General features: G+C 35.3%; 1 protein-coding gene and 4 long non-coding RNA genes across 5 annotated transcripts in view; 2 read left to right on the top strand and 3 right to left on the bottom strand.

The window, feature by feature from the left end:
* LOC149049067 (uncharacterized) overlaps positions 1–765 on the top strand; it is a 1,226-nt gene extending 461 nt beyond the window's left edge. Inside the window, exon 2 of the long non-coding RNA XR_016185205.1 lies at positions 291–765. This is a non-coding gene — a long non-coding RNA (uncharacterized LOC149049067). The remainder of the gene's footprint in view (positions 1–290) is intronic.
* Positions 766–8,760: 7,995 nt separating this feature from the next.
* On the bottom strand, positions 8,761–9,789 carry LOC149049066 (uncharacterized). The gene is made up of 2 exons (XR_016184996.1): positions 9,737–9,789; positions 8,761–9,248 (listed from the first exon to the last, which is right to left on the bottom strand). It is a non-coding gene; the product is annotated as an uncharacterized LOC149049066 (long non-coding RNA).
* A 6,487-nt stretch (positions 9,790–16,276) lies between these two features.
* On the bottom strand, positions 16,277–18,895 carry LOC149049065 (uncharacterized). The gene is made up of 4 exons (XM_089201486.1): positions 18,585–18,895; positions 18,293–18,493; positions 17,178–17,310; positions 16,277–16,945 (listed from the first exon to the last, which is right to left on the bottom strand). Exons 1-4 carry the CDS (start codon positions 18,616–18,618, stop codon positions 16,732–16,734), a joined length of 582 nt encoding a protein of 193 aa, XP_089057612.1. The 5' UTR covers positions 18,619–18,895; the 3' UTR covers positions 16,277–16,731.
* Positions 18,896–22,414: 3,519 nt separating this feature from the next.
* Positions 22,415–24,952, top strand: LOC149049063 (uncharacterized). Its single transcript, XR_016185203.1, has 2 exons — positions 22,415–22,913; positions 23,840–24,952. It is a non-coding gene; the product is annotated as an uncharacterized LOC149049063 (long non-coding RNA).
* LOC149049064 (uncharacterized) lies at positions 23,319–24,478 on the bottom strand. The gene is made up of 3 exons (XR_016185202.1): positions 24,366–24,478; positions 23,863–23,929; positions 23,319–23,555 (listed from the first exon to the last, which is right to left on the bottom strand). It is a non-coding gene; the product is annotated as an uncharacterized LOC149049064 (long non-coding RNA).
* Positions 24,953–25,915: the final 963 nt, after the last annotated feature.

Below are 25,915 nucleotides of genomic sequence, written 5' to 3'. Positions count from 1 at the left end.
ATTCCTTTAGTCACGTTTGGGAACATTCAAGATTCATAATAGGAACTGTTATTAAACAAACCTTGTTAAATAAAGAAGCCCTCCTTGATAAAAACAAAATAATGTATTCAGCCCCTTTTAGTAAAATCTATGAGAGAGATGTACTAACTCCAATATAAAAGTCACTCAATATAACAGAGATTTCTCAATTTGAGAATCCAATGAATGCCCTCTTCCTTATAGCCATCTTAGAGGCCTGGTCTGAGCCATTAATATATATATTTAAATATATTTTTTTTTTTCAAATTCAGATTTCTTGGAATCCAGATACAAAATGGTCAAGCTTCTTGTAGACAACCTCATTCAACGCCAACTCATTGTGAGCCCAGGGAAAAAAAATACAAACAGCAGCTTAGCTTGCAGTTTAAGATAGCTTCACTCTAATTTATTGTTACATTTACAACAAGACTTTAATCAAAAAATCAATTTTATTTATCTGTAATTAACCCCTTCACTCCCAAGAGTGCTTGGTTTTCAAATATAATTTAAGATATTGTATTTTATGGAAAAGAATCAACAGATTTGTCAAACCAAATTTAATGATTGAGTAGGACTATTTTATACGAATAGCTGTAATTGAGGATTAATCCATATGAAGTTTTCAAGAAAAGAAAAATAAATCAAATTCCATTTTAATATTACCACAAGTTGATGTTAATAATTAATCAAAAATATTTTACATGCAAGCCTTAATTAAGCTTCTAAATAAATTTCATTGAATACTTGAATTTTAGCTGGGTTTTTTTTTAAATTTTATATCATTAGCCTCAAATTTTTGCCTAAAAATTCCCAGAAATTCTTAGGAATTTTTTAAACTATTAAACCCTTTGAATGTATGGTATGAATGAAAACCCCTTAATCTAAATAACTTTTTACAACTCTTGATTTTAAAGGTATAGAATAAAAACCCCATTCAAGTAATTATGATAACTTAAAAAGAGGTCTGTGCAAAAAAAGTTTCTAAAAAATTTATCAACAAATAACAATAAGAGAGAGTTAACACATCAATATTTGCCTTATTCTAAACTTGGACTTTATTAACCTTAATAATATGTTTTTTCCTCAGGACACTATGAACTGTAGTTTTATGAAAATTCCATGAATTTCATGTGAAAAACCCATGAAGATCATTTCATGGCCCATGAATACTGCAAAATGAAATTTCATGGGGTTATTTTTAGCCCTGAATTTTCCATGAATTAGGGGAATTTTTTTCATGAGCCATGAATTTCTTCAAAGTCTATTTTTATGACCCATTGATTTGCCATGAAAGTCACCAGAATTAATTTAATGCCCCATGAATTTCTTTATATGCCTACTTTCATGACCCATGAATTTCTTCAAAGTCTACTTTCATGACCCATTAGTTTCCCCAGAAAGTCATCAGAATGAATTTCAAGCCCATGAATTGCAATCAAACAGCATTTCATGGGCTAACAATTTATTTGTTTTGGGAGAACAAAATTAATGGGCCATGAATATTCCCTGAAATCTGTTGCCCATGAATTTCATTGATGAATCCATAGGCCATTAAAAGTGGTATTAATGAGTTCATCACAGTCACTGATTTATCAACGAGCTGACTTTCATGATCCGTGGAACTGACTTGTTATAAATTTATCCACTGATGGAATTTTGGTGTACAGCGCGAAAACTGTCGAATGAAAATGTCCCTAAACATCTTAACTGGCCTTTGTTAACGTAAAATGTACAGGAAATCACAAAACAATGACTAAAAACAATGGATCTTCAATTTGCTCCTTTGTTGAGACAAATGGGGCTGGAGGCAATGACCCAGATGTTTGATCCTCACTTTGATTTTTTGGGGCCTTTTTGCCTTCGCCATGCCTGGACGACTTTGTTGATTTTTTTCTGCCTCACTGCTGGCTTTGATTGTTAGCCATGACTCTGGAAACCTGTTCAAGGCCTTCTTACATTCTTACGGCTGAGGAATCTTCTAGGGCTTTTCCAGTAAGGCACCTGCAGAGTACAGATGCTTAAGTTGCACAGCAATAGTACGCATTGCATCTACACGAAATGTGGAACAAAACAATGAAAAATCAATCACTTTGTCACCTCAATTTGGAACTTTGAATAGTGTGCAAATGTAACCTGAAAAAAATGCTATTTTTACCTCGTTCATTGAGTCGCCGGTTAACAGAGTCAGGCGATCTTCTTAGTCGGGATGAAACGTTACCTTCATGTATTCATTGAGATCGCCTTCTACAACATCGTTGTTGATTTCGTGATCGCTTTCACAGGAATCCCTTTCGATGTCAGCTCTGACTTTCTTGGACTCTGGTGTCCTGTCGATTGTTACTTGCTTCGAATTCCAAATACCGAACAGCTTTTTGTGCTGCTTTATTTTGTAAGATTACAGACGCAGCAACGAGACCTCTTCGGAGTCATTTCGTAACGTCGAACACGATAACCTGTTAGGTCACTATGTGACCGCTGACCTATGATGGCCGCGATGACCTAAGGTCACCACGTGAAAGTACACGTGATTTACGAAGAAGTGGCGGTTTTTTTCGTACCTCGAACGGAATGGTTCCATTCCAATTGCATTTCTCGTAGTGTTTGTGTAGCAGTCTCTTTTTTTCCAGATCAACGCAATGGACCGTCTGAAAAGTTTTTTCAAAGAGGTTTCCTCAAGATGAAGTTATCGATATGCATTACAACGTGAAGGGGTAAGTTCAAGCTTGGTCATCTTATTACGCGTAAACATCGGAGCGCGCGCGCTAACTATTGATTTAACTTGAAAATTTTTATTCTGTGATCATCTGGCGAAACATTACAAGAGTTTGTATGGAAATACTTACGACCGTTCTTAGGAATGAAAAATACAGTCAAATTCTGAATACGAAATACCTCACCTCACTTCCACAGTGCGTCGCTTAGTATCTGACGGCTTCATGTTGAAAAGAACCTGTTCTGGCGAGTTATCCATTTCTAGGTTTACTACGTACATAAGAAAGGCTCTTAGATAACTGATGACGTGCTCCCTTTATTTTGCAAACAGTGAAGAGTGTTGGTCTACAAAACTGATGAAAGGAAATGCAAACTTGCTAAAGCAGCCTATCTTGGTCCAAATGATGATGAAGATGCAAATAGTAATGATAACCGAAAGAAGGATGGCACATTCAGGTGGCCAAAACAGAGAGACACTGACATAGTCAGCCATAGATATATCTTCACACATGCAAGGGTGCAGAAAGCTGGTAATTGTTTTGTTGTTAGTTACCTTGAGAGTATTGATCACAAGTGTAAAACATATCAAGAAATTTACATGAATGCTGTTACATAAATAGACATTATAATAACTGTCCATAACATTTTACACATGATATTGGACGAAGGAAATGATATTTGAAGTTTAGACAAAAATGCATCAAACCTGTGAGTATATTTTCAATAATTTCGTCCAAATATTTTTCACATCAAATTTATTTATAATATACATTCAAAATAGTTTAAATCAACAGAAATATAGGAGCAGAATCGGTCTCCACAAGGAAAATCAGTGATATCAAAATAGAGCTAAAAATCATTAACATCTTAATTTCATGCAGAAAATTTCATACCAACTTTTTTTATTTAAGAAAGTGTAAACTGAATTATCACAATTTTGAAATCCTAAAGTAATATTTATGTACAGCTGGTGAAACAAAATAAACTATCAGAGAATCCAGACTTCTGATCATGTCTTTCATTTGTGTGTGCTTGTACAACAGGACCATGAAGTTTCACAAATAGGTTAGTTCTTCAGTGTATAATTTAAGTGATAGTGTATGTATTACAGTTATGGTATACTGCAAGCTATACACTGTAGTACAGTCTTTGGTACAAGAAAAGTGAAGAATTTTTAATTCCAAATTCATAGGGTTTCCAAAGAATTTTCATGGTGCTTGCATATTCCTAACAACCCCATGAAAACTAACTGGCAATTAACTTTCATGTGCCATGAAAAAACCATGTAGAGGCCATGAAAATTCAAGGAAAATATTCATGGTCAATGAATTTTTTACATATTCACAGGATATTCATGGGTCATGATTTGCTGCAACCCATTAAAAACTAGTGAACTTTGACACCATGAAATTTTGGGCTTGAAATTCATGGGTTTCTCAGTACCTTTGAAAAGGCCATGAAATGCCATTTTCATGGGTATTTCATGGCTTCTAGGTCACTTTACTCAATATTTCATGGGTCATGAATATGGAAATTTTCACAGGTTTTTCATGGGATTTTTCAGGTCTTTTTCATGGCACTGAGACCATGAAAATGTCATTGATTTAACCGTGAAAATCCTGTGAAAAATCTGTGAATTTACAATGAATTATTTCACAAGATTTTCATGGGTTTTGAGTTCATAGTGGGAGCAGGTCCAAATAATTCTGAATTTGGTGCATTTGCTGTCATTGGCAATACAATTAATTTCTACTCCTCTCCAACCAGATTTAATTATTTGGCTGATTCAAAATTTGTTAAAACCAAAGAAGGCTGAGATGTTGAACAAACACTACAATTTTGCTTGTCATATAATGTTGTGGATGAGGTAATAAGACATATGATGATTCATGCCAAGGTGGCTACATGATTATATAAATACACTTGAGTCAGAGAGGTATGAAACTTGGTGCATTGCCAATCCAACAAAATCATCATGCCCAAATTCTAGGGGAAAATCTCACTAAGGATATTGAATAAACACTTCAGAGCACATCACTCAAAAATAGAAATGAAAGTTTATTGCTTGAACTGTCGCAAAAAAAACATTATGGATTCTTGAAAGTCTGCAGAAAAAAATAAAATATGTTTTAACAAAAGTATTCTTCATAAATTTTCTACATATAAGTATTCTTCAATTTTTAACATAGGAATTGGACTTTATTTAAAACCACTGACTATACTTACAACTGTACTGTCTCCACAGCCATCTCCCTCACTGTCACAGTTATGTAGATGTTTAGAATATTCCAAGAAGGTATATCAAAAATTACATTGTTCATTTGTGTTTTGATCACCAAAAGAAATGTTACCTTTTCACTGAAAAAAGAATTGAAGTGGAGATTATTTCAATTATATTTCATAATTACCTCTCTATGAATCCTTACGAGCCTTCTTTTTCTGATCTAGGAAAGAATGATTGAATGTAGGGTTACTTGGATTAAAGAACCTTTAAATTAATTTCTCCAGTGTTCAAAGAGTTGCACATGAACCATATGAACTATCATTTCAACCCTGAAAATAAATTCACTTTAATCACCTTCCTGATATTACCAGTGCTGCACAAGCATTCGTGCACAGATTCACAGCGTAATGAGGAAATTTGCATTTGATAAACCCTGGAAACTCATGGAAGGAAACCTTCACTGCACTGGCAAAGTTGCTGGATTTTTTTCATTATATTAGAATTGTTAAAGAGCATCAATTATTTTGACCATCAATTGCAGGCAAAGTTATATCAAGGATTTGACTAGAAACATAACTCCAAATATCCAGTAATCAATCAAAGCAAAATTTCACACTTTGTGCCAGAGTTTTCACAGTTTCAATGAAGTATAGACAATTTACCTCTACAGTGTCCACCACAGTTTCATCTAGGCTCTCCCCAAGATCAGTGTGACAAATAAAATTGGTGAATTTGAATTATTTTACTTTGGTAGACAATTTACATGGGACATAAAAGTGATAATTTCCTGGTCTACTGTAATTATTATAGCAATTGTGACTATTTTAAAATTATCATCAATAACATTATCATTACTATTAACAGTTTCTTATAATACTGCCACATTGTCTCTAGTTAAAAGACAAATGTGTTCATGGTACTGGTGTATGCATTTCTGTTGATGAGTATTTCTTGAATTTCTACTTTGCAGATATTTTTCATGTTCATTAAATTCTTCTAAATTGTCTATTTTACCAATTAAAAAATATACATCATGATTTCTTTTCTAATAGCAATTCATATCAGTGTACCTAATATTTTTTTTTCCAGTGCATACTGCCATCTGTGTAGTGAATGACTGGTGTATGTGGATTAAGCTATCTTTGTTACATAATTCTAAATAAATTCAATGCTCCCAATTTCATCTGTGATCTATAAAACTTACAGAAGCTTGAAATTCTTGGTCTTGCTGTGCCCTTAGAGTTCTATCCCCTTGCAAGAGATCCCTATAAATTCATATTAATGTAGTTTGAGTTAGAAAATTATGGGAATTATAGTTAATGAATTAACAGGACACTGTGGCATTTAACTGTGAGGTTGAGAGCACATGAAGCCTCCTTGCCAAGCCTGATTGCGTCAACCAGGTTTCTAAGAAGGTAACTATCCTTTCCTAAAAGATATACCATAATATTACACAAAAATTGTTAAATTGTATATATATAAAAAAACATCATACACTTGTATTATTTAATTGTTTTTTTTTGTTTTGTTTTTTGTTTCTTAATTGTTCCAAAAATTTTCAAGGTAGAAGTAAATTAAGAGAATTGAAATTGTGGTAAGTTATAAATATGAGCAGGATACAGTGTGAGTGACACAAATGATCATAGGCCACTGACCAGCTATCATGCTGTCAACTATCATCCTGTTTGATGATAATGTGGGGTGCATCACCGTTATCTCAACATCATCATTGTACAAAGATTGTTCATGTTTCCCATAAGCTATGGAAATAAGATGATCAATCCATTTCATTACTAAGTACATGATAGTGTCTTTGGTGGATGGTTCTGTTCCAAACATATTTATTTCGCACACAATGTTCGTTAACTTGTTGTTTGATAGTTAACTTGTGTTTTTCACATAACTTTTATTTTCAAGACAATCTTGCATTTGATAATGTGCATCCCATGGAAAATTTTCAACTGAGGTTGCATGCCTGACTTTTGTCATCCAATAAACTGTTGTCTCACAGGTGAGATTAAAAATAATTTGATGTTGATTTCCTTGAGTTACAGCTTGACAATCATGCAGGTCACTAAGAGAACCACCAGTGTCTCAACAGCTAAAAATAATGGTGGGGAAAAGTGAGGTTTGGTTCAGAAACAGAGGTTGGTAATCAAGCCCACATCATTGTCATCAAAACTGCTGCCTTGAAGGGAGGCATATAGGTAGAAGCTTCCCAAAACATTGGAAATATTCAACAAAGCTCTAAAATAAACCAATAGTGTGCACTTTATTCCATAGAGTGATGGATACTATAAGACTTGTACATCTCAGCCATCATTCATATATGTTTAACTAGAATCACCTGTCTCTTGAGATGACATGCATGACTATTCTCCTCACTCTGATTAAAATGGATTTAGGTCAGTGTTGGTTTAATCAATGTAAAGCCTGCATGTAAAATATTGTTAAAATATACAGGAAGTGTACCATATGGTATCCATGGCTTTTTGTGTTTCTCTGTATCTGATGAGCACCAGTGGAGTGGAGTCCTGGTGGCTCTGCTGTCTCGTCTGGGTTAAATTTTTAAATGATGAGATTACTGACAATGTAATTGCTTTCAATTGTAGAAATGCACAAGATTTGTCTCTTCCAAAAAATATCATGCACAACCTATTAGTTAATATGACATGCATTTCAAGACTGAACTTTGATGTAACCTTCAGCTAGGGATGATTTGCCTGTATCATTTAGTGAGTGGGAAGAATCGATTGGAAATGTCTTAACATTATGCATGTTCTATGTCATAGTATTAATGCTACAATCTGACGGCCACCTTTCAAAAACTTGACACCAAAAATGAAATTACACGTACATTTGATATAATTTTGTAGGAACACTATGAACCCAAATAGACCTAATTCAGCTATATTACTAGAATTTATTTCAAGTTACAACAATTGACCTTACAAATTGTGAAACGCCAGTGAGGGAAAGAGTTGTAAAGTCAATAAGTTCTTTTTCATGTCCCACGAAGAAACTAGGCCATGAATAGCTAGTGGCTCAGTTGAGGTTAATCCCTAGCATTTTATCAGGTTTCCCTACAAGTTCTCTGGGTCTGGTAAATAGTGCTGGCTAGTAAGAGGCACTTTTAAAGTAAATCTTTCTTACACAAAAACACAACCCACGTACATGTATAGCCAGGTCTTGAACATGAATGCAACACAATCTGGAGATCATCGTGCTAATGACTAAGCCATTACATGTTAATCATAACCTGAAGAGACTTCAAATGCAAATCTTATCTAAGTCCATTGTTAAAAAACTTCACACGCTTTCTTCTCATGCACTGGTGCACATAAATGGCCGCAAAGGGGCACTTCATATGCTACCATTAACCTTCTCAACAACTGGAGGTTGTAAGCAGGTCCACATCCCTTGCGAAATGGCTTTTGGAATTCCTAGGATTTCCTAGAAATTCCTAGAAATAAAGGTGTGAATTTTCACAGTAAATTCAGACTGGGAATTCCCAACCATAACAACTCTGGTTCAAAAAACCTAGAAATTCCTAGAAATTCTCAGAAATTCCCAGAAATTCCAAGTTTATAGCCAACAGGACTTGGAATTCCTAGGAATTCCTAGGAATTCCTAGGAATTCCAACTCAGAGAACCAATGACTTTCCCTGAAAAGCTGTAAATCTAAAAAATTCCTGGGAATTTCTGGGAATTTTTAGGAATGTTTAAGAATTACTGGGAATTTTAAGCAAAAATTTGAAGCTAATGATATAAAATAAATACTATAAATTAAAAAAACCCAGCTAAAATTCAAGTATTCAATGAAATTTATTTAGAAGCTTAATTAAGGCTTACATGTAAAATATTTTTGATTAATTATTAACATCAATGTGTGGTAATATTAGGATGGAATTTGATTTATTTTTCTTTTCTTGAAAACTTCATACGGATTAATCCTCAATTACAGTTATTCATATAAAATAGTCCTAATCAATCATTAAATTTGGTTTGACACAAATTGTGAATAAAATCTGTTGATTCTTTTCCATAAAATACAATATCTTAAATTACATTTGAAAACCAAGCACTCTTAGGAGTGAAGGGGTTAATTACAGACAAATAAAATTGATTTTTGATTAAAATCTTGTTGTATCTGTAACAATAAATTATAATGAAGTTATCCTAAACTGCAAACTTAGCTGCTGTTTGTATTTTTTTCCTGGGCTCACAATGAGTTGGCCTTGAATGAGGTTGTCTACAAGAAGCTTGACCATTTTGTATCTGGATTTCATGACATCTGAATTTGAAAAAAAATAATATCTTTAAATATATATATTTAAAGCTCAGACCAGGCCTTTAAGATGGCTATGAGGAAAAGGGCATTCACTGGATTCTCAAATGGAGAAATTTCTGTTATATTGAGTGACTTTTATATTGGAGTTAGTACATCTCTCTCATAGATTTTACTAAAAAAAGGGCTGAATACATTATTTTGTTTTTACCAAGGAGGGCTTCTTTATGTAATAAGGTTTGTTTAATAACAATTCCTATTATGAATCTTGAATGTTCCCAAACGTGACTAGAGGAATCTTGAAACCTTACTGATAGGTTTATTTCATTGTAAAGCATAAGCTTAAGAAACTGCGACATGCAAGTGACCGATTCGATTCTCAGAATTATTCTAGTTTCAGTTGCGCCGAACGTTATGTGAGCTTAATTCAACCCGCTATATCTATTCTTTTATAAGATTTTGATCACATAACGAATATCGCAATTTTTACTAACCACAAACTTTCAAAATCGTAGCTTTACAGATGGCCACTCGACCCTTGTTTATAACTCCACGGTGCTAACGACTTTCCTCTCTTTTACAACACTCACGCTGTTCTCGTTTTCCCATTGAACCACAATAAAAGCTATCTTTATAAATGTTATATTAAGCAAAACAGTTGAGAAAAACGAACAACCGATGAAAAGTACATTCAAAGATGAGCGCCAAATGGAGTCTTCTTTGTTTGCGATCGCAGAAATTTTTTTGGGATCACTTTCTGAAGGAGCTTAGACACCAGGCTCAATTAGGTAACCAAGCCTTCTGATGATTTGTGATGATTCTATACTCAAGCCTTCTGACGATTTGATGACAATTCTATACTCACCTCCCCCGACTGGTTGAAGTGCGATTGGATGGGGACAGGGAAGGAACATTTTGGTTACTTGCACGAGAAAAAACAAATAGGAAGTTATCTATTAATCCTATTTTTTTTTTATTTTCGCGTGAAAGAATATTACCTTATCTCGCTGCGCTCCGTTCAAATACGAATCTTCTGCCTTTGGCTAAAATACGCTTTCTTCGTGAATTCTAAACTCTACTCACGGTCAAATGGAACCGAAGGGAATTTCAAACCTAGAAAATACTTGCTTCTGAATAGTGTCTTAGCTCTGCTCTCGGTGACGTTTTTCCGAAGGACTCGCCAGATTGCAGAACAATCGCAAGAAGTGCACCTCGTTGAGTATAGGTCTTGAAAATGTATTCAATGTTAAAAGAAATCTTAGCAGGCAAACAAAATTAACCTTTCGGTGAACTACGTAATTGAACCAAGTACTTTTTTTAACGGACCACAAAATTCGTCGTAAGTGTAGTAATCCGCTTATTTATTCTTGACATTAAGCTTATTTCGACTTAATAAAGCAATTGGTATCAATCATATGAAAATACGTATTTGACAACTTGATAATCTTGTTAGAACGTCATAGGAAGTTGTACCTTCAAAGAAGCTACGTGTAAAATCTGTAAGGCCTTTTCACTGTTTATAGCGGTAAATTTATATTCACCGTGGAAGCTTTGCACGTCTTAGTTATTTGCTTGATTATTTTTTGACGCTGTTGTGTTGAGCATCCATCTGAAGTGTGCGTGACTGAGTGCTCAGGGTGCAAAGAGTGAAAACGGTATGCAAACCTAATAATTTCGACCCCTCCACCCCTCCCTGCTCCACCTTCTACAAAAATGAGTAGTTTCTGGACCATATTGACTTGAAATTTTACACTTGGTAATTCCTAAATTGACTGATGCCTCACACAAGAGAAAATTATTTTCATATCATATCTGTGCGTCACTGAGGCCTTCCATTAATAAAAAGGCTATTCTGGTATGTTCCAATAATGGCTCTGGGTCAGATGTGTTTGCAACAAAGGATGGACAAAATGAATTATTATTATTATTATTATTATTATTAACATTATTATCATTATTATTATTGTGTTACATACTCTTAACCAAATTTGAAACTTTGCCACTCCCCTCCCCCAAAGCAGCTACATGTAAACAATATAGGGCCTTTTTTAAAGTCCTCACTGTTTAATGCCTCAAGGCTTGCTGGTTTGGCAGTGGAAAAGTAATGAAAGAAATACATTCAGTTGGATTTAAATGATTATAATTAAGATTTAAATATCAATTCCAACTGAGCAATGACTCACGATACAGAAAACAAGACATTGATTGCATTATATCAGGTGGCTTGATCCAAATGAGCCAAGAAAGCTTTTTTTTTTTGGTTTGTTTTGTAGCTAATCATAAAAATGCCCCATATTCTGTAATTGTAAGTCATAAAGTGAAATTCAGTACTCTATCTATATTCAATAGACCTTACTGCAGTTTTCAATACCACCTTAATGGGTTGGTGGGTAGGCATGACCTTGCAGTATTTGTATGAGAATCCAATGTGAAATAATCTTTGTGAATTATATTAGGTGGCTTGATGCAAATGAGCCAAGAAAGCATTTTTTTTTTGTTTGGTACCTCATCATAAAAAGGCCCATATTCTGTAGTAGTAAGTCATGGAGTGAAATTCAGTACTTTAACTATATTCAATAGACCTTACTGCAGTTTTCAACACCACCTTGATGGGTTTTTGTGAAAAATTCTGTTATGATAAAAATATAAGAAATATGGCAAACGTAAGCAACAGTTGTAAACGTTACAGGAAAAGGATTCTTCTGTAAAAGAATTTTCTTCTTGCAGACTAAAATTTCCTGAAAAAAAATAACAGACAATGCAAGGAAAATCTATTACAAACAACAGGGCAAATCAAAGGACAGGTACAGCCATAGCCACTATGAAGTAAGCATCCCTACCACTCCCAAAATGCATTATCAGATGCCTCAGATGTCCAGGCAGTCCAGGCAGTCCAGGCAGTCCAGGGAACAATTTAAACATTGACTCAGTTTTGTGTAATCAGATTAATTGTTGCTAAGTGCATTATTTCATGACAACGTACTTCAACAAGTTAGGTATACATATAGTATATACCACAAAAGCAAATTATTTCTGGTGTTATTGCTAACTGAGATATCAGATCAAGAAAGTATAAGGTTATTAATAAAGAGTTAAATTTTAGCTGTAAGCTTTTCGAGTTATTGATTTGACAATTTACTGTACGTTGTAAAATTACAAAAGGAAACACTAAATTTAGGTTGTAAAACACTAAAAAACTTACTTACTTACCTTTCAGTCTAAAAAAGTTTTTCTCTTTACTGCTTTAAAAATTTGAGCTTGTGTTTACTACTCGCCGAAGTTCCTTGTATTCTCTAGTGTGACAAAAAAGGTCACGCAAGCAAGAAAAGGCTTGGGCACAAATTCAGTAGGCTTGGCTCCTGAGTTGAGCCTGGTTTCTAAGCTAAGGTCAGCATGGGGAAAGCACTATATAACATCGTCCTAAACCAGATGAGCCCACGACATATCAGCGGCATCTTGTATGAGTATCCGCAGTTTACAATGTGACTTCCGCTTTTTCTTGTTGACGCGTACTCACAGTGTACTCGAGTGTCAGGAAGTTCGCGTAGTGCGTCTGAGCCAGTTTCTGCCAGATTTGAACAGAAAAACAGGTCCTTTGTTGGACTGTAATGATACTTTGATGGCGCTGTTAACGAAATGTTTGGCTGGTTCGTAAGTTGTCAACCTGGTTTCGGTCGATCTGATTGATTGGCAACACCTCTTGAAAATCCTACACACCATCGACCTAAGCCTCATAGCTGCCAAGTGAGCAGAAGAGCAATGACATCAAAATACTCGAGAAAGATAAGTATTAATTTTAATTGCATTTGTGTTAAACTTATATGTACAGAAATTTCTGAAGAAGTACTTAATCAGAAGTTTATCACATGATAAGCCTTCAAACTTGTATTAAATAAATTGATGTACATATTTCACAATTTTAAGATGATTGTGTTAAGTATTTCAATTTGAACTTGTAGAATATAACCTATGGATTAAATGTGGGTCTATAAGTATCATCCATGAAATTCTTACAGGCAATTTTCATCATGATATTAAAGCACCACAAACTCAAGAACAAGGAAAAATAAGTTACGCAGAAAACTGAGTCAGGCAGAAAACTGACGGAGAAATTCATAGTTTTCATAATTTTGAATTCGTTCATAATTTTGAATTACAAATCATTCAGACCATAGCCACATATAGACTTTTAGATTGTCACTGCTTTTCTTTTGGTGATTGCATGATATGGTACCCGTCTTGACGTTCTTGGGAAAGGAACCATATCATGCAAGTCCAGGCAGTTGATGTAGTGTTTGCGCATTTTGTCTTGGTCATATGACTGTGCTGTGGGGTCTACCCTGGTGAAAAACCTCACAGGATCTTTGAGGATCTTCAAGGATTGACAAAGACCTGCCAAAGCTGCCAAAGATCCTTAAGGACAAGGATCTTTAAAAGATCTTTAAAGGATCTGTAAAAGATCCTCAAAGATCTTTGTAAGCAAAAACGTTTGTTAAGATCCTCAAGGATTTGATAAAGATCCTCAAAGGATATTACAAAGATCCTCATAAGGATCCTCGCAAAGTTCTTTTCAAGGATCCTTCAAGATCCTCAAGGATTTAGCAAGGATCTTTCAAAGACCCTCAAAAGATCCTTTCAAGGATCCTTTCAAGATCTTTGTAAGGATCCTTAAGGATTTAATCAGGATCTTGCAAGGATCCTAGTCAAGATCTTTGCAGGATCTTTTTGAGGATCTTTCAAGATCCTCAAGGATTTAATGAGGATCTTTTAAAGACCTTCCAAAGATCCTTTCAAGGATCCTATTAAGATCTTTGCAAGGATCCTTAAGGATTTGATCAGGATCTTACAAGGATCCTACTCAAGATCTTTGCAAGATCTTTTCAAGGATCCTTCAAGATCCTCAAGGATTTAATGAGGATCTTTTAAAGACCTACAAAAGATCCTTTCAAGGATCCTGTAAAGATCTTTGCCAGGATCCTTAGGAATTTGATCAGGATCTTACAAGGATCCTTAAGTCAAGATCTTTGCAGGATCTTTTCAAGGATCCTTCAGGATCCTCAAGGATTTAATGAGGATCTTTTAAAGACCCTCAAAAGAACCTTTTAGGGATCCTGCTAAGATCTTTGCTAAGATCCTTAAGAATTTGATCAGGAGTTACAAGGATCCTAGTCAAGATCTTTGCATGATCTGTTCTACAATCCTTTAAGATCCTCAAGGAATTGAAAAGGATCTTCCAAATATCTTTAAAAGATTCATTTCATGATATTGTACAGCTCTTTGTAAGGATCCTTTTTGAATTTGATGTGGATCTCAAAGGCAACTTTGTCAAGATCTCTACCACATCTCTGCATTATGAATTAGGTTCCTTTGAAATCCTCAAGTAATTTCAAACATAACAAAATTGTAAATTGAGGGCTCACTGTTTATAATTTAAACACAACAAGGAATTTTCGCAGAAAATTATTGTGCAATGAGTGTAATGAAGGTTACCGCATAGCAACGCCATGCTCGAGGCTTTCGGGAAACTTTGTGACTACTTACATGACAACAAAGAGGGTTTTGCATTATGGGATAGGAATTTATACGCGCCGAGATTTTTAACGGTAGCATAAAAACATAAGAAGCTCGTTGTTACGGCAAATATCATCGACAATGGTCGGAACTAAAGGGAAAATGTACACAGAAATAAAGGTAACGGAAAGGCGTTTTCTGGAGTTCAGAAACAAGCGAAAAGAGAGACAGAAACAACCGAAATCGTCAATCAAACTCCAAGAAGGTCTCGCGATTGCTCTGACTCTGGGGCTGAATGAAAAAAATTCATTGGTACTTCTGGAAAGAAAATGAAGATGCCATCCTAATGATTCTTACTCTGAGCTCTTGGAGAGTGAGGATGCAAATGATGTGTTACAGGGACAAGGATACAGGCTTATCGATCTAGAGAGATTCTCCTCGACGCTCACTGACACAGGAAAAAATGTGAAAAATCCAATCCAGTTTTTACTTGGTTTTCGCCTGGATATTTCCTGGTTTTCAAGAAAAAACCAAGTTTGGAGAAAATGCAATTTCCCCAAGTTTGGTTTATCAAGAAATATCCAGTGAGGGTTAAGACAAATTCCAAGCCTGGCACACTTATATAGCCAGGACTGGAAAAAAAAGGAAATTGCAATATCCAGGAGAGGATTAATAAAAAATACAACTTTGGATAGTAAATTATCCAGAACAGGATATTATTTCCATTTTCCAGGCTTGGCAAATAAAAAATCCATTCAAGGATTAATCTTGTCTCCATATTTGGAAAATAACATTTTCATTCTTGGATTTTTGAGATCTCCATTGTCGGAAAATGGAATAACCAGTATCAAATTTGTGAGATCTCCAGGTTGGGAAAATAAGATAACCTATCTGGGATACACACGATCTCCATGTTTGGAAAATGTCATTACAAATCACTGAAATATTATGAGATCTCCATGTTTGGAAAATGAGATCACCACCAGTCAGGGATTTATGGGATACCCATGAATAATAAATGGTATACCCAGCCAAGGATTACGGCACCTCCCTGTATGAAACATTTTATGTCAAGTCTGAGATTAATGAGATCTCCATCTTATCGAAGTCAATAACAGCAAAGAAAATAAAGAATGCAGTCCAAGTATTCCTTTAACGGTCAAACATTTAATTATAAAATAAACCAGCCAATAAGCTCAGTGCTACCTGTACATGTTCATCTTAAGGCCACTACATGGACATGCCTATCACACACCTGTACAGCATTCCTTGGCTTTAAACATCAAAATGCATTCTTAAGGTATCACAGAAGAAAAATTCAGGTGTTTGCATTCTAAGTGAAATTGTGTGCAAACCATCAATGCTAACCCCAATAAAGTATATCGTCGGAAAGATAATTGAGTATACATTGTACTTTTGGATTTTGTTTTGATAATATAGGCCATAATAAGCAATGTTAGCATTTGCTTGCGATTCTGAAGTTGTACAACATTAGGTTTATTCAAGAACACGTTTACAAGAAACACCTAGACTTTTGTGTGGAATTTGATCTACATATATTGGTCTAAAAAACGGTGTCTCAGATTTTTCTTTTATTGCTCCATTATTTTGTAAAATTGAAAAAGCACTATAAACTCCTCTTTTAAGTTAAAAATTCTTAAAAAATGGAGCATCAAAAGAAAAATCAGAGACACTGTTTCTTAAACCAATATGTGTAGATCAAATTCCACATTAAAGTTTAGGTGTTCATGTAAACATGCTCAGGAATAAACCAAATGTTGCACGTCAGAATCACAAACAAAATGTTGACATTGCTTATTATGGTCTATATGACTAAGACAAAATTCAAAAATAGCTTTCAGACGATATATACTTTATTGGGGTTAGCATTGATGGTTTGTACACAATTTCACTTGGAACAGAAACACCAATTTTTCTTCCGTCATACCTTAATTGGAAGGAGACCTATTCAAAAACTTTAAGACAGCCTTCTCTCTTGCATGTACTTTCTAATAATTTCATCAATGGCATTTATTCCTAAGCCTGCTCTGGGAAATGTGTAAGATTCATCTTCAGCCAACTGCTTCGTTATCTCTTGGAGCTTCTTTGAATTTTCTGCACTTTTTCTAAACCAAGGGGTGGGTTGATCATCAGGCCAGACAGTCCTAGCAAAAGCAATGATTTTCTTCTTCCTAAGAATGCAAAATGAGATTATGAGGGCATCCAGAATTCTATCACAACTGAACTTTTTTTCTTTCTTTCTGCATAACACCTATAAAAGGGAATAAGATTAACTCTAACAAATGAAACCATTTTTCAGCATTTCCATGGATGTGTTAATAGCAAAGAGAATCAATAGTTTGTAGGTCACCTAAGGAAAATCACAACACAACTGGGGCATCAATATGTTTTAATCCAACTTACTTCGTATTGTAGACACTGCGGTCTAAAGAGGTCAATGTGTGCTTTTCCTTGTTTGTAAGAATTCTGTCGATATCTTCAAACCTTTCTGTACACACTAGCTTGGGTTTTTTTCGCTTGTGATTAACAACACTGCCTGTAGAAAAATTCCCAACTGTCATGTAATTCTCATTACATTAGGAAACAAGGTCTTTTCTGCCCTGCAGAAAAGGTACAGGTTTGTAATTTATACTCGCCTTTAAAACTTATGAATTTGTGTATTTAATTACGGCATGAGACCGTTCAGTTTTCGTTTTAAACTCACTGGAAAGTTAACTAAATGTAACGGTGCAATCTCACTCAAAGTAAGTTGGTCTCCAGTCTCAAGTAGTGCATGCATAACAGCAAGAAGAAGCAACCATTTTGGTATATCTCAGTATTTTTTGCTGTAGTTTTTGGAAGCACCTCTAGATTATAAACTAATTAAACCAGTTTGGTATTATGGGAACACAATATATGCACAAAATATTTGCAAATGTCACCTTGTTTTGCAGATAAGCAAAATAGACCCTTCCACGGTTTCTGATGCCATCTTGTTTGGGGGCAAACACAGCAAAATTTACAATAAATGTATGGGAAAAGTGAGCAATCTAATGTCTAATAATTCACGGAAAATTCTAATTCCGAAATATTTTTGAATTACAAACTCAAGATACCGGGTAAAAGAGTTTACTGACCAAATTTGAGGAATGTAAACTCGCTGGAAAAACGTAAGGATTTTGTTTTTACATACATTTGTCTGAAAACTGAGCCGCCGTTAGCGCGAAGAAGTTTAGGAGCATTTGTATGAAAAACTAGAAATGCGATTTCTCGCTTCCCAGCATGTATGTGTCCTTCACATTTAACCCATTAAATCTTTTGCTAGGTACGTTTACCTTGTTATTCATAGAAATTGCAGAGTGTTAATTTTCTTTAAATTATTGTGCTTCGAACTCCTAACTTTTCCCATACATTGGCTGTAAATTTTGCCCACAACAAAGATGGCGCCAGAAACCGTGAAAGGGTCTATTCAGAACTTGAAGAAATCACAAAAATAAAAACTGACTCTATTATCATTATTGTGACTTTGATAAATTTACCGAAAAGATCCTGGACGGCAGTGGCAAATTTGTCCTTCTTTCCAATTGTTGATAATCCAAGGTTGTCCATCGATGCATCGGACAAGATGCGTTCAGACTGCAGTGTACGCCCCTCGATTTCTTCTTCCTCGAATTTTCTAGCTATGCCTTCATCATTAAATAGCGCTTTTGCCCAGACCTTGACACGCTGAACATCCCAGTCTGAAAAAAAAAAGCAAGAACAAAAGAAACTAAGAACCGGGCAGAAGAAGTTGATTAGTCAGAAAGCAAAACTGTTTTGGCGGGAACTTACCTCTCGGATCTTCGACATCTTCTCTTTGATCCATGGCCACCACGCTCGGAGTAAAACCCGTGCTCGTAGTTCATTTTAGCATCACTGGCGTCACTTGAGATTGAGGTGGACTATTCTCGCTCTCATCTACCGATAATGTGCTGCAAGACGAATCTAGGTCAGAATTTTCCTCTTCATCACAAACTGGGGAGGAAACCATTGCCTTTAGAGAAGAACGATATGTCTTCGCCCGAACAGCCGCCATGACACAATGCACAAGCAGTAATATTTCCCGCTATTTTTGCCGTGCCGTGATTCGCTCTGATTGGTTCAAAACAAATGTTAATTCTTGTAAACACACCTGAAGTGTCATTAATGAATGACACCGCTGTCTGGCTTGTAATTCAAGCTGCAAACATGGCGCAGGGAGGAAAAGGACAGCTATCCTCTCTCTGCTTTTGTTCTGCCAAGAAAACAGTTCATGTCCTCTGTTGCTGCAGTTCCTGCAATGGAAAACCTGTGAATTACCGAACCCAAATATCCCACTTAGAATTTGAGAGGAATTTGGAAGCCTCCAATGCAGTCAATGTAGCACAAAGGAAGGAGACAATCCATTTCAATAGCATTGTGTCCATTGTTGATGGAGAATGGGTTGGCACTGCTTGGAAAGATGCCTAAACACTGTTCAGCACACCTTAATTTTATAGTGGGGTGTATCTCTTTTATACACTCAGTAATCTTTATTGTTTCCATTAATTATTGGATATTCTTCAAGAAGGTGGAACAGAACTTTGGATTAATTAGGAGAGGCAAACACATTCAGATTTAGGTTATGTTAACTGGTATACATGTAATTCTCTAAAAACCCAGAGTAATTTACCAAATCTGGATAATGAAGGTTTGTTACATTATTTCTTGATTTTGCTTATTATCCAGGTTTGGGTTTGGAAAAAAGCCATCTGCATGGCAAGTAAATTATCCAGATTTGGTGTTTGTAAATTAGGATACTAGTAATCCAGACTGATTTACCAATCCTGGATAACAAAGAAAAGGATTGTGAAAGTCCACTGTTGTTTTTACTCTTATCCAGGTTTGGATTTGGGAAAAAAACATAATTGGCAAGTAAATTATCCAGATTTAGTGTTTGTAAATCAGGATATTTAGTAATCCAAACTGATTAACCAAACCTGGATAACAAAGAAAAAGGATTGTTAAATTCCACTGTTGGTTTTGCTTTTATCCTGGTTTGGATTTGGGAAAAAACATAATTGGCAAGTAAATTATCCAGATTTGGCATTTGTGAATCAGGATATTTAGTAATCCAGACTGATTTACCAAACCTGGATAACGAAGAAAATGGATTGTTAAATTCCACTGTTGTTTTTACTCTTATCCAGGTTTGGGTTCAGGAAAAAACCAGTTTTGGCAAGTAAATTATCCAGATTTGGTGTTTGTCAATCAGGATATTTAGTAATCCAAACTGATTTACCAAACCTGGATAATAAATAAAACAGAGTGCAGCCTCTTGGTTTTCTAAAAATCCAGGTTGAAGCCTGTTTTTTAATATCCAGAGCAGGAAAAATCACTGATTTTCGATACTGAACAAAATAATCCAAGAAAAATCTAGGTTCAATCCAAACTTGGCTTTCATCTGAACATGGATATTGATGAATCCAGGGAAAAACCAAGTAAAAAAGAGATTGGATTTTTGGTATTTTTTCCTGTGTGAAGGACATGTTTCTGAAGAAGGTGTGAATTTACTTGGTTCTGTGTAACCAACTTAAAAAGCTCTTTTAGAGGTTGTCATATGAATTCCCGAAAACACTTATTTTGTACCTCAGGATGTATTAGTTCAATTAATCTGAAGTTTTCAGGGCTGTATCCTCTTACTGAGTTGAGTTGGATAAGCTAACAGTTTCTCTATAAGCTGAATTTTAAGTAAGATGTTGTGGAATAACTCACCTAATAGTCTCGGTGAACTTTGAACGGGCATTGTGCCCATAATATAAACGACTCCAAAAGTTCAGCTCAGCTCATCCAAAAGAACGACCCTAGTACTTTGTTTTGACACTAAAAACACTTGATTTCATGCAATCTTTGTGCAGTTATCTTTTCTCAAGTTCACCTAGGTTTTTCACACCATAAGGTGGACAAATTGATCTGATGTCAAATAACAAATTAGTTTAGGGCAACATATTAGTTATATTCAGTATGTGTGATTCCTAAGCTTTCCTTTGGTATATAGGTTAATATGGTTCAGAAATATAGTCATTGAAGTACTCTTGTTTGCCTTTTTTTCATGTTTACCCCCTCTGTAAGAGTAGTCTGAGTCTGGTCATAGTCAAGTTTAACACATATATTTTGGTCTTCTTATCTTTGAGCTGGACTGTTGCCAGATTTTTTGGAAAATGAAAATCTTAGTGCTAACCTAAAGTCTGAACAGAAATAGTGTAGAAGTAGTCCAACTAGAAGAGGATGGGTAATTCTCGTTTAGCAATAAAAAAAGTTTTATCTTCATTTTTTTATGTTTGGTTCAATTTTTCTTTTTAACTTAGTATGAGGATTTAAGTATGCTTATTTTCTTGTCAAAATTTCGAAGGTTCTATAACATTCTTGCTAAGATCTTCAACGATCTTCCATTTCCTTGCCAGGATCTTCAAGGTTCACTGACATTCTTGTCAAGATCTTTAAGGATCTTCAAATCTCTTGCAAAGATCTTTAATTTGGCTGTCAAAATCTTCAAGGATCTTTCTTTTTTATGCCAAGATCTTCAAAGATCTTTCAATTTATTGCCAAGATCTTTAAGGGTTTTTTATTTTCTTTCCAAGATCTTTAAGGATCTTCAAAATTTTCAAAAAGATCCTTGAAGATCTTGGCAAGAAAATGAGAGATCCTCAAAGATCTTAACAAGAATTTGGAAGATCCTCAGAGAATTTTCAAAGATCTTTAAAGGATCTTCAAAGTTCATGTAAAGATCTTTGAAGATCCAGACAAGATCTTGACAGGAAAATGAAAGATCCTTAAAGATCTTGTCAAGAAAGTCAAAGATCCTCAAAGATCTTGGCAAGAAAATGAAAGATCCTTGAAGATCTTGGCAAGAAAATGAAGGATCCTTGAAGATCTTGGCAAGAAAATGAAAGATCCTTGAAGATCTTGGCAAGAAAATGAAAGATCCTTGAAGATCTTGGCAAGAAAATGAAGGATCCTTGAAGATTATGGCAAGAAAATGAAAGATCCTTGAAGATCTTGGCAAGAAAATGAAAGATCCTTGAAGATCTTGGCAAGCAAATGAAGGATCCTTGAAGATCTTAACAAGAATTTTGAAGATCCTCATGAAGATCCTCAAGAGGATCCTCAAAGGTCCTCATGAAGATCTTGTAAGATCCTTAAAGATCCTTGAAAGATTTTCACCAGGGTAGGCCATGGCATAAATCTGTTGCAAATGCCAGTGCAAACAAGCCACAGTCATTTGAATTTGTTTGCTTTTGCACTCTTTCATTACAAAAAGTGACTATAGAACCAGTATACAATAGCATGCGACATGAATGATCAATGGCAACCGCGCTTACATTTTGATATAAGCTGTCATACACCTTGACAGTTCCAGGACTAGTAGCTATTGTGCTCAGGCAAACCCAGTGTGAGCCAGTGTTTATGATCTGTACAAACTCACTAATGGCTGGAGTGACTAATGCACCCACAATAACAGGGTCCCTTAGACCATCTACAAGAGGGAATTTTTGTTTTAGGAGGATCTGACCAGCATGTATCTAAGAATCACACAGCCATGTTGTCTTCTTTAAAATGGATCACCTATACTTATTTTAATTACATCAGTAAGGCAGTAAGGCTTGAAAAAGAAATTATCATCTGGGCTTTCTTCTTTCCACTTCTTGATTTTTAAGTCAAGGTTTTCTTGATCAATTTGTGAATGTCTGCACACCACTGTGGCACAATACATGTGGTTCCTGACATCCATGGTTGTTGGGAAGAACCGTCTGTTGGTTAGATCTGGAGGCTGTTGGCCTGTGAAAAGTTCCTTCTTTACATAATGATGCAGGTGCCGTTGCATTTCAGAAACACAATTAACACCACTTCCAACAAGCTCATGAATTTTTTTAACCAGTGTCTCATCAATAGGCTGAAGTAGCCAAGTAGTCTGATTACACAACAAGAAAGAAAGAATAATTGCTTTATTATTTATTCATTTAAAAAATTACACAACCTCATCCCCAGGTTTTCTTGGTCAACGGTTCAATAACCTGGAGCCGGCTGCTTTTGATGTCATTGGTTCAATATGAGAAAATTTTTTCCAAATTTGGTCAACAGCAGCTGGTTATGATGAAATATGTGAGTGGTTTTAACCTTTCAGAAACAGGGAAATATTTTGAATGAATAATAATTCAAATTATACCAACATTACTATCGGCAGTCCTCTGGTAGGGCTTTTCAGTAATAGTTACAGAATGTTATAATTACAGAGTACTGAACACTGTATTTTTTAAGAAAATCCATTTAAAAAGTCCATGACAGCATTCCATTAAAACAGTGCCAGTGGAAATCCCTCTCCGATAAAATTGTGATATTATAGTCTTGACATTGAGTTTGAGGAATGAGTGCCAGTGTAGCTAAAAGAAGCTCTACATGTAGTACATTTTATTGGTCTTTTGTTGTGATGTATAATCTTTATTCATTCTTTATATATATTCGACATGACAGTGGAAGCAGCGCAGCCTACAGTAGACTGATGATCTGTGTGAAGTTAAGTCACCTTCAATTCCCCACCAAACTTCAGTTTCCTGATTCCAAAAAAAATCTAATTGATGGCCAAGTACTTACCCTCCCCATGGGGTGAAATAAGTGATCTGTAGGTTTAGGAAGTAATATGTAAATACGCTCCTCTGTAGCTATTGTTTGCTTCTTTTCTGACTCTAGGGATGTTCTCAGAAATTTTGACATTGTCTCCCTTCTACTCTTTGTGTTCTCTGAAATCTAACGATACAATGTTTTAATTAAAATAATATTTGAAAAATTGGTTTCTAAAATATTCACTCTGTTTCCATTACAGGTAAATTTGTTTCAATTCTGCACAACGAAATGTCCAGGTTGTCTTATCATATGTCCACTTCACCTACATGTAACACAAGGCCCATTAGGATTAAGCACCCTTTATTAGGCTAGTGATCATTCATGTTAATGGTAGTGCCCCCTGAACCCTTATTCAATAATTAAAATAAACTGACATTATTTTCAGGATATTTGATTATTTTTCTTAGGTGGATCTTTGCTGGACAGTCACATTTCTTCGTATCCTGTACTATAAAGCGCTGTTTGGTGTTGTTATAGCAGTGATCAGCATTCTCCTTCTGAAACCAAATAGATTTATTGGATTGTTAGATAGAGCAGTCATATGGGAATAGTCAAGTTATCAATAAACTTAGAAGTAATGAAAAGTATCCTTTAAAATAGTACTTGATTCCTACCTTGTAAGCTGCAGTCACAGTGGTCCTTTTTTGCGACTATGCTTATTTTAACAAATAAAATGTGATATGTCCTTTTACTTGCAAGTGGTAAAAAAGAAAACATTATTGCCTGCTATTAGCCCTGAGGGAGAGGTGAGTGCCCACCAACTTGCTTAGAAAAATCAGTTGGGACTTACCACCTTGTTAGCTTAAGAGCAAATAGGTGAAGGTAAATCAATAACTATGTAATGCCCTACATATGATATCCTCTTTGGGAGTCCTTAAGTAATAATATCATCTTGTTTACATTCTTATTTAGTTAATTATTATGCATGCTTACATCTTTTTGTAGTCTCTTTTGAGCCTCCTTCCTTTTGAGTGCCTTATTTCTGTCTGGCCCATTTTGGCATTCTAAAACTTTGACCCCCACAATTTGGAATGGGATTCCATCAAAACTTAGTCTGCATTCTGTCATCTCCTGTGAGTCAGCCCAATGTAAACGGTGGTTCTTAGCATTTTTATCTGCATTTTCTTTTATGTGAGAAGAGGAACCAAGTTAAGTTAGCAATACGATACATGTACACAAACACATACGTACATATGTACACATGGGTGCTTAAAATGGAGGGCCTGAAAATCAAGCCTGCCCCACCCAGATGTAGCCCAAGGACTGGTGTAATGGATGGGGATGCTGGCAGCTGTGTGTCAATAGCACTGAGTAGGGTTTTGACACTTTAAGCTTGATCTTAATTAATTAAGCATTTCTTGCCAACTCTTGCTGCAGGCTCACAGTAAATTGACACTTGAAGCTAAGTTGAATTTTAATTACATGTTAATTTTGAAAGTCTAACTGACCAGGGTAAACCGAAGAATAATGATGTGTACATGTATTCTTAAGATATCAATAATTATTGGAAAAAAGTTAAATCCCTTTTTTTATTTTGATTTATCTATATTTCATGTTAATAACACGATCTCACACGCCCCTGGCCTTAAATACCTATAGTGTCTAAATAAAGTTATACTTCACTTTACTTTACTGTCAGTATGGTTTATTTTGTAAATCTTTACATGTGAGCTTACTTACCCAGCCTACTGCAATTAGAAAATCCTCCTGTTTGTTTAAATACAGTGAAGCGTGTCGTCGTAGCTATCTCGTACTGTTTTATGAGTTCGTCAGCGCTGCTTTCATCGTTAACATCCCCGGAATAAGGGTCAAACTGTACGGTCCATCTTGAAGCCCAAGGTGTACTGTTATCAGCCATGTTTGTTCTTCTACCAAACATTTAGATTTCCCGCCAATAATTACCCGCGAGCCGCAAAACATAAATGCATGAGTGTTAAATATTAACTGGACAACCCCTTAGCAAATATATCTATTAGTAGCAAATAAGATGTTGAACAAAAACCAAGAGATCATGGTCAAATAAAACGTAAAGATAATTTATTACAAACAGAAAAGAACTGTATGTTTGTTCCAATCGAAAGATTTTACAGTGTAAAGTTATGCAAATGATCTTTGACCTGAATCTGCTTTTGGTCGATGATAGCGAGGTCAGAGGATAACATCGACCGAAACTATTAGGCCGGTCATATTTAAATGTCGATCCTTCTTTTAACGCCTTTATAACAGGCTAGATTTTTTCTTAAATATGTCATCTAGACAAATTAGTTTGTACAAGTTATGGGAAGAATACTTTCGCAATAAAATATTGAAGAATACGACGCTTTATCGTCAGTCACACAGGTCACGGTCTCTTGATTCGCTGGAAACGAGCAGAAAAATAGAAGACTTTTGCTACGATTCCGCTGACGTGTCATGGGCTCATCTGGTTTGGGACGATGATATGTATTGCCCTAGGGGTGTTGTCAATTAATCAGATCGACCGA

The sequence above is a fragment of the Pocillopora damicornis genome, chromosome 3 (assembly GCF_964200805.1).
Source record: "Pocillopora damicornis chromosome 3, jaPocDami1.2, whole genome shotgun sequence".
In the NCBI taxonomy this organism is placed as follows: domain Eukaryota; kingdom Metazoa; phylum Cnidaria; class Anthozoa; order Scleractinia; family Pocilloporidae; genus Pocillopora; species Pocillopora damicornis.
This window is presented reverse-complemented; position numbering and strand designations above follow the sequence as displayed.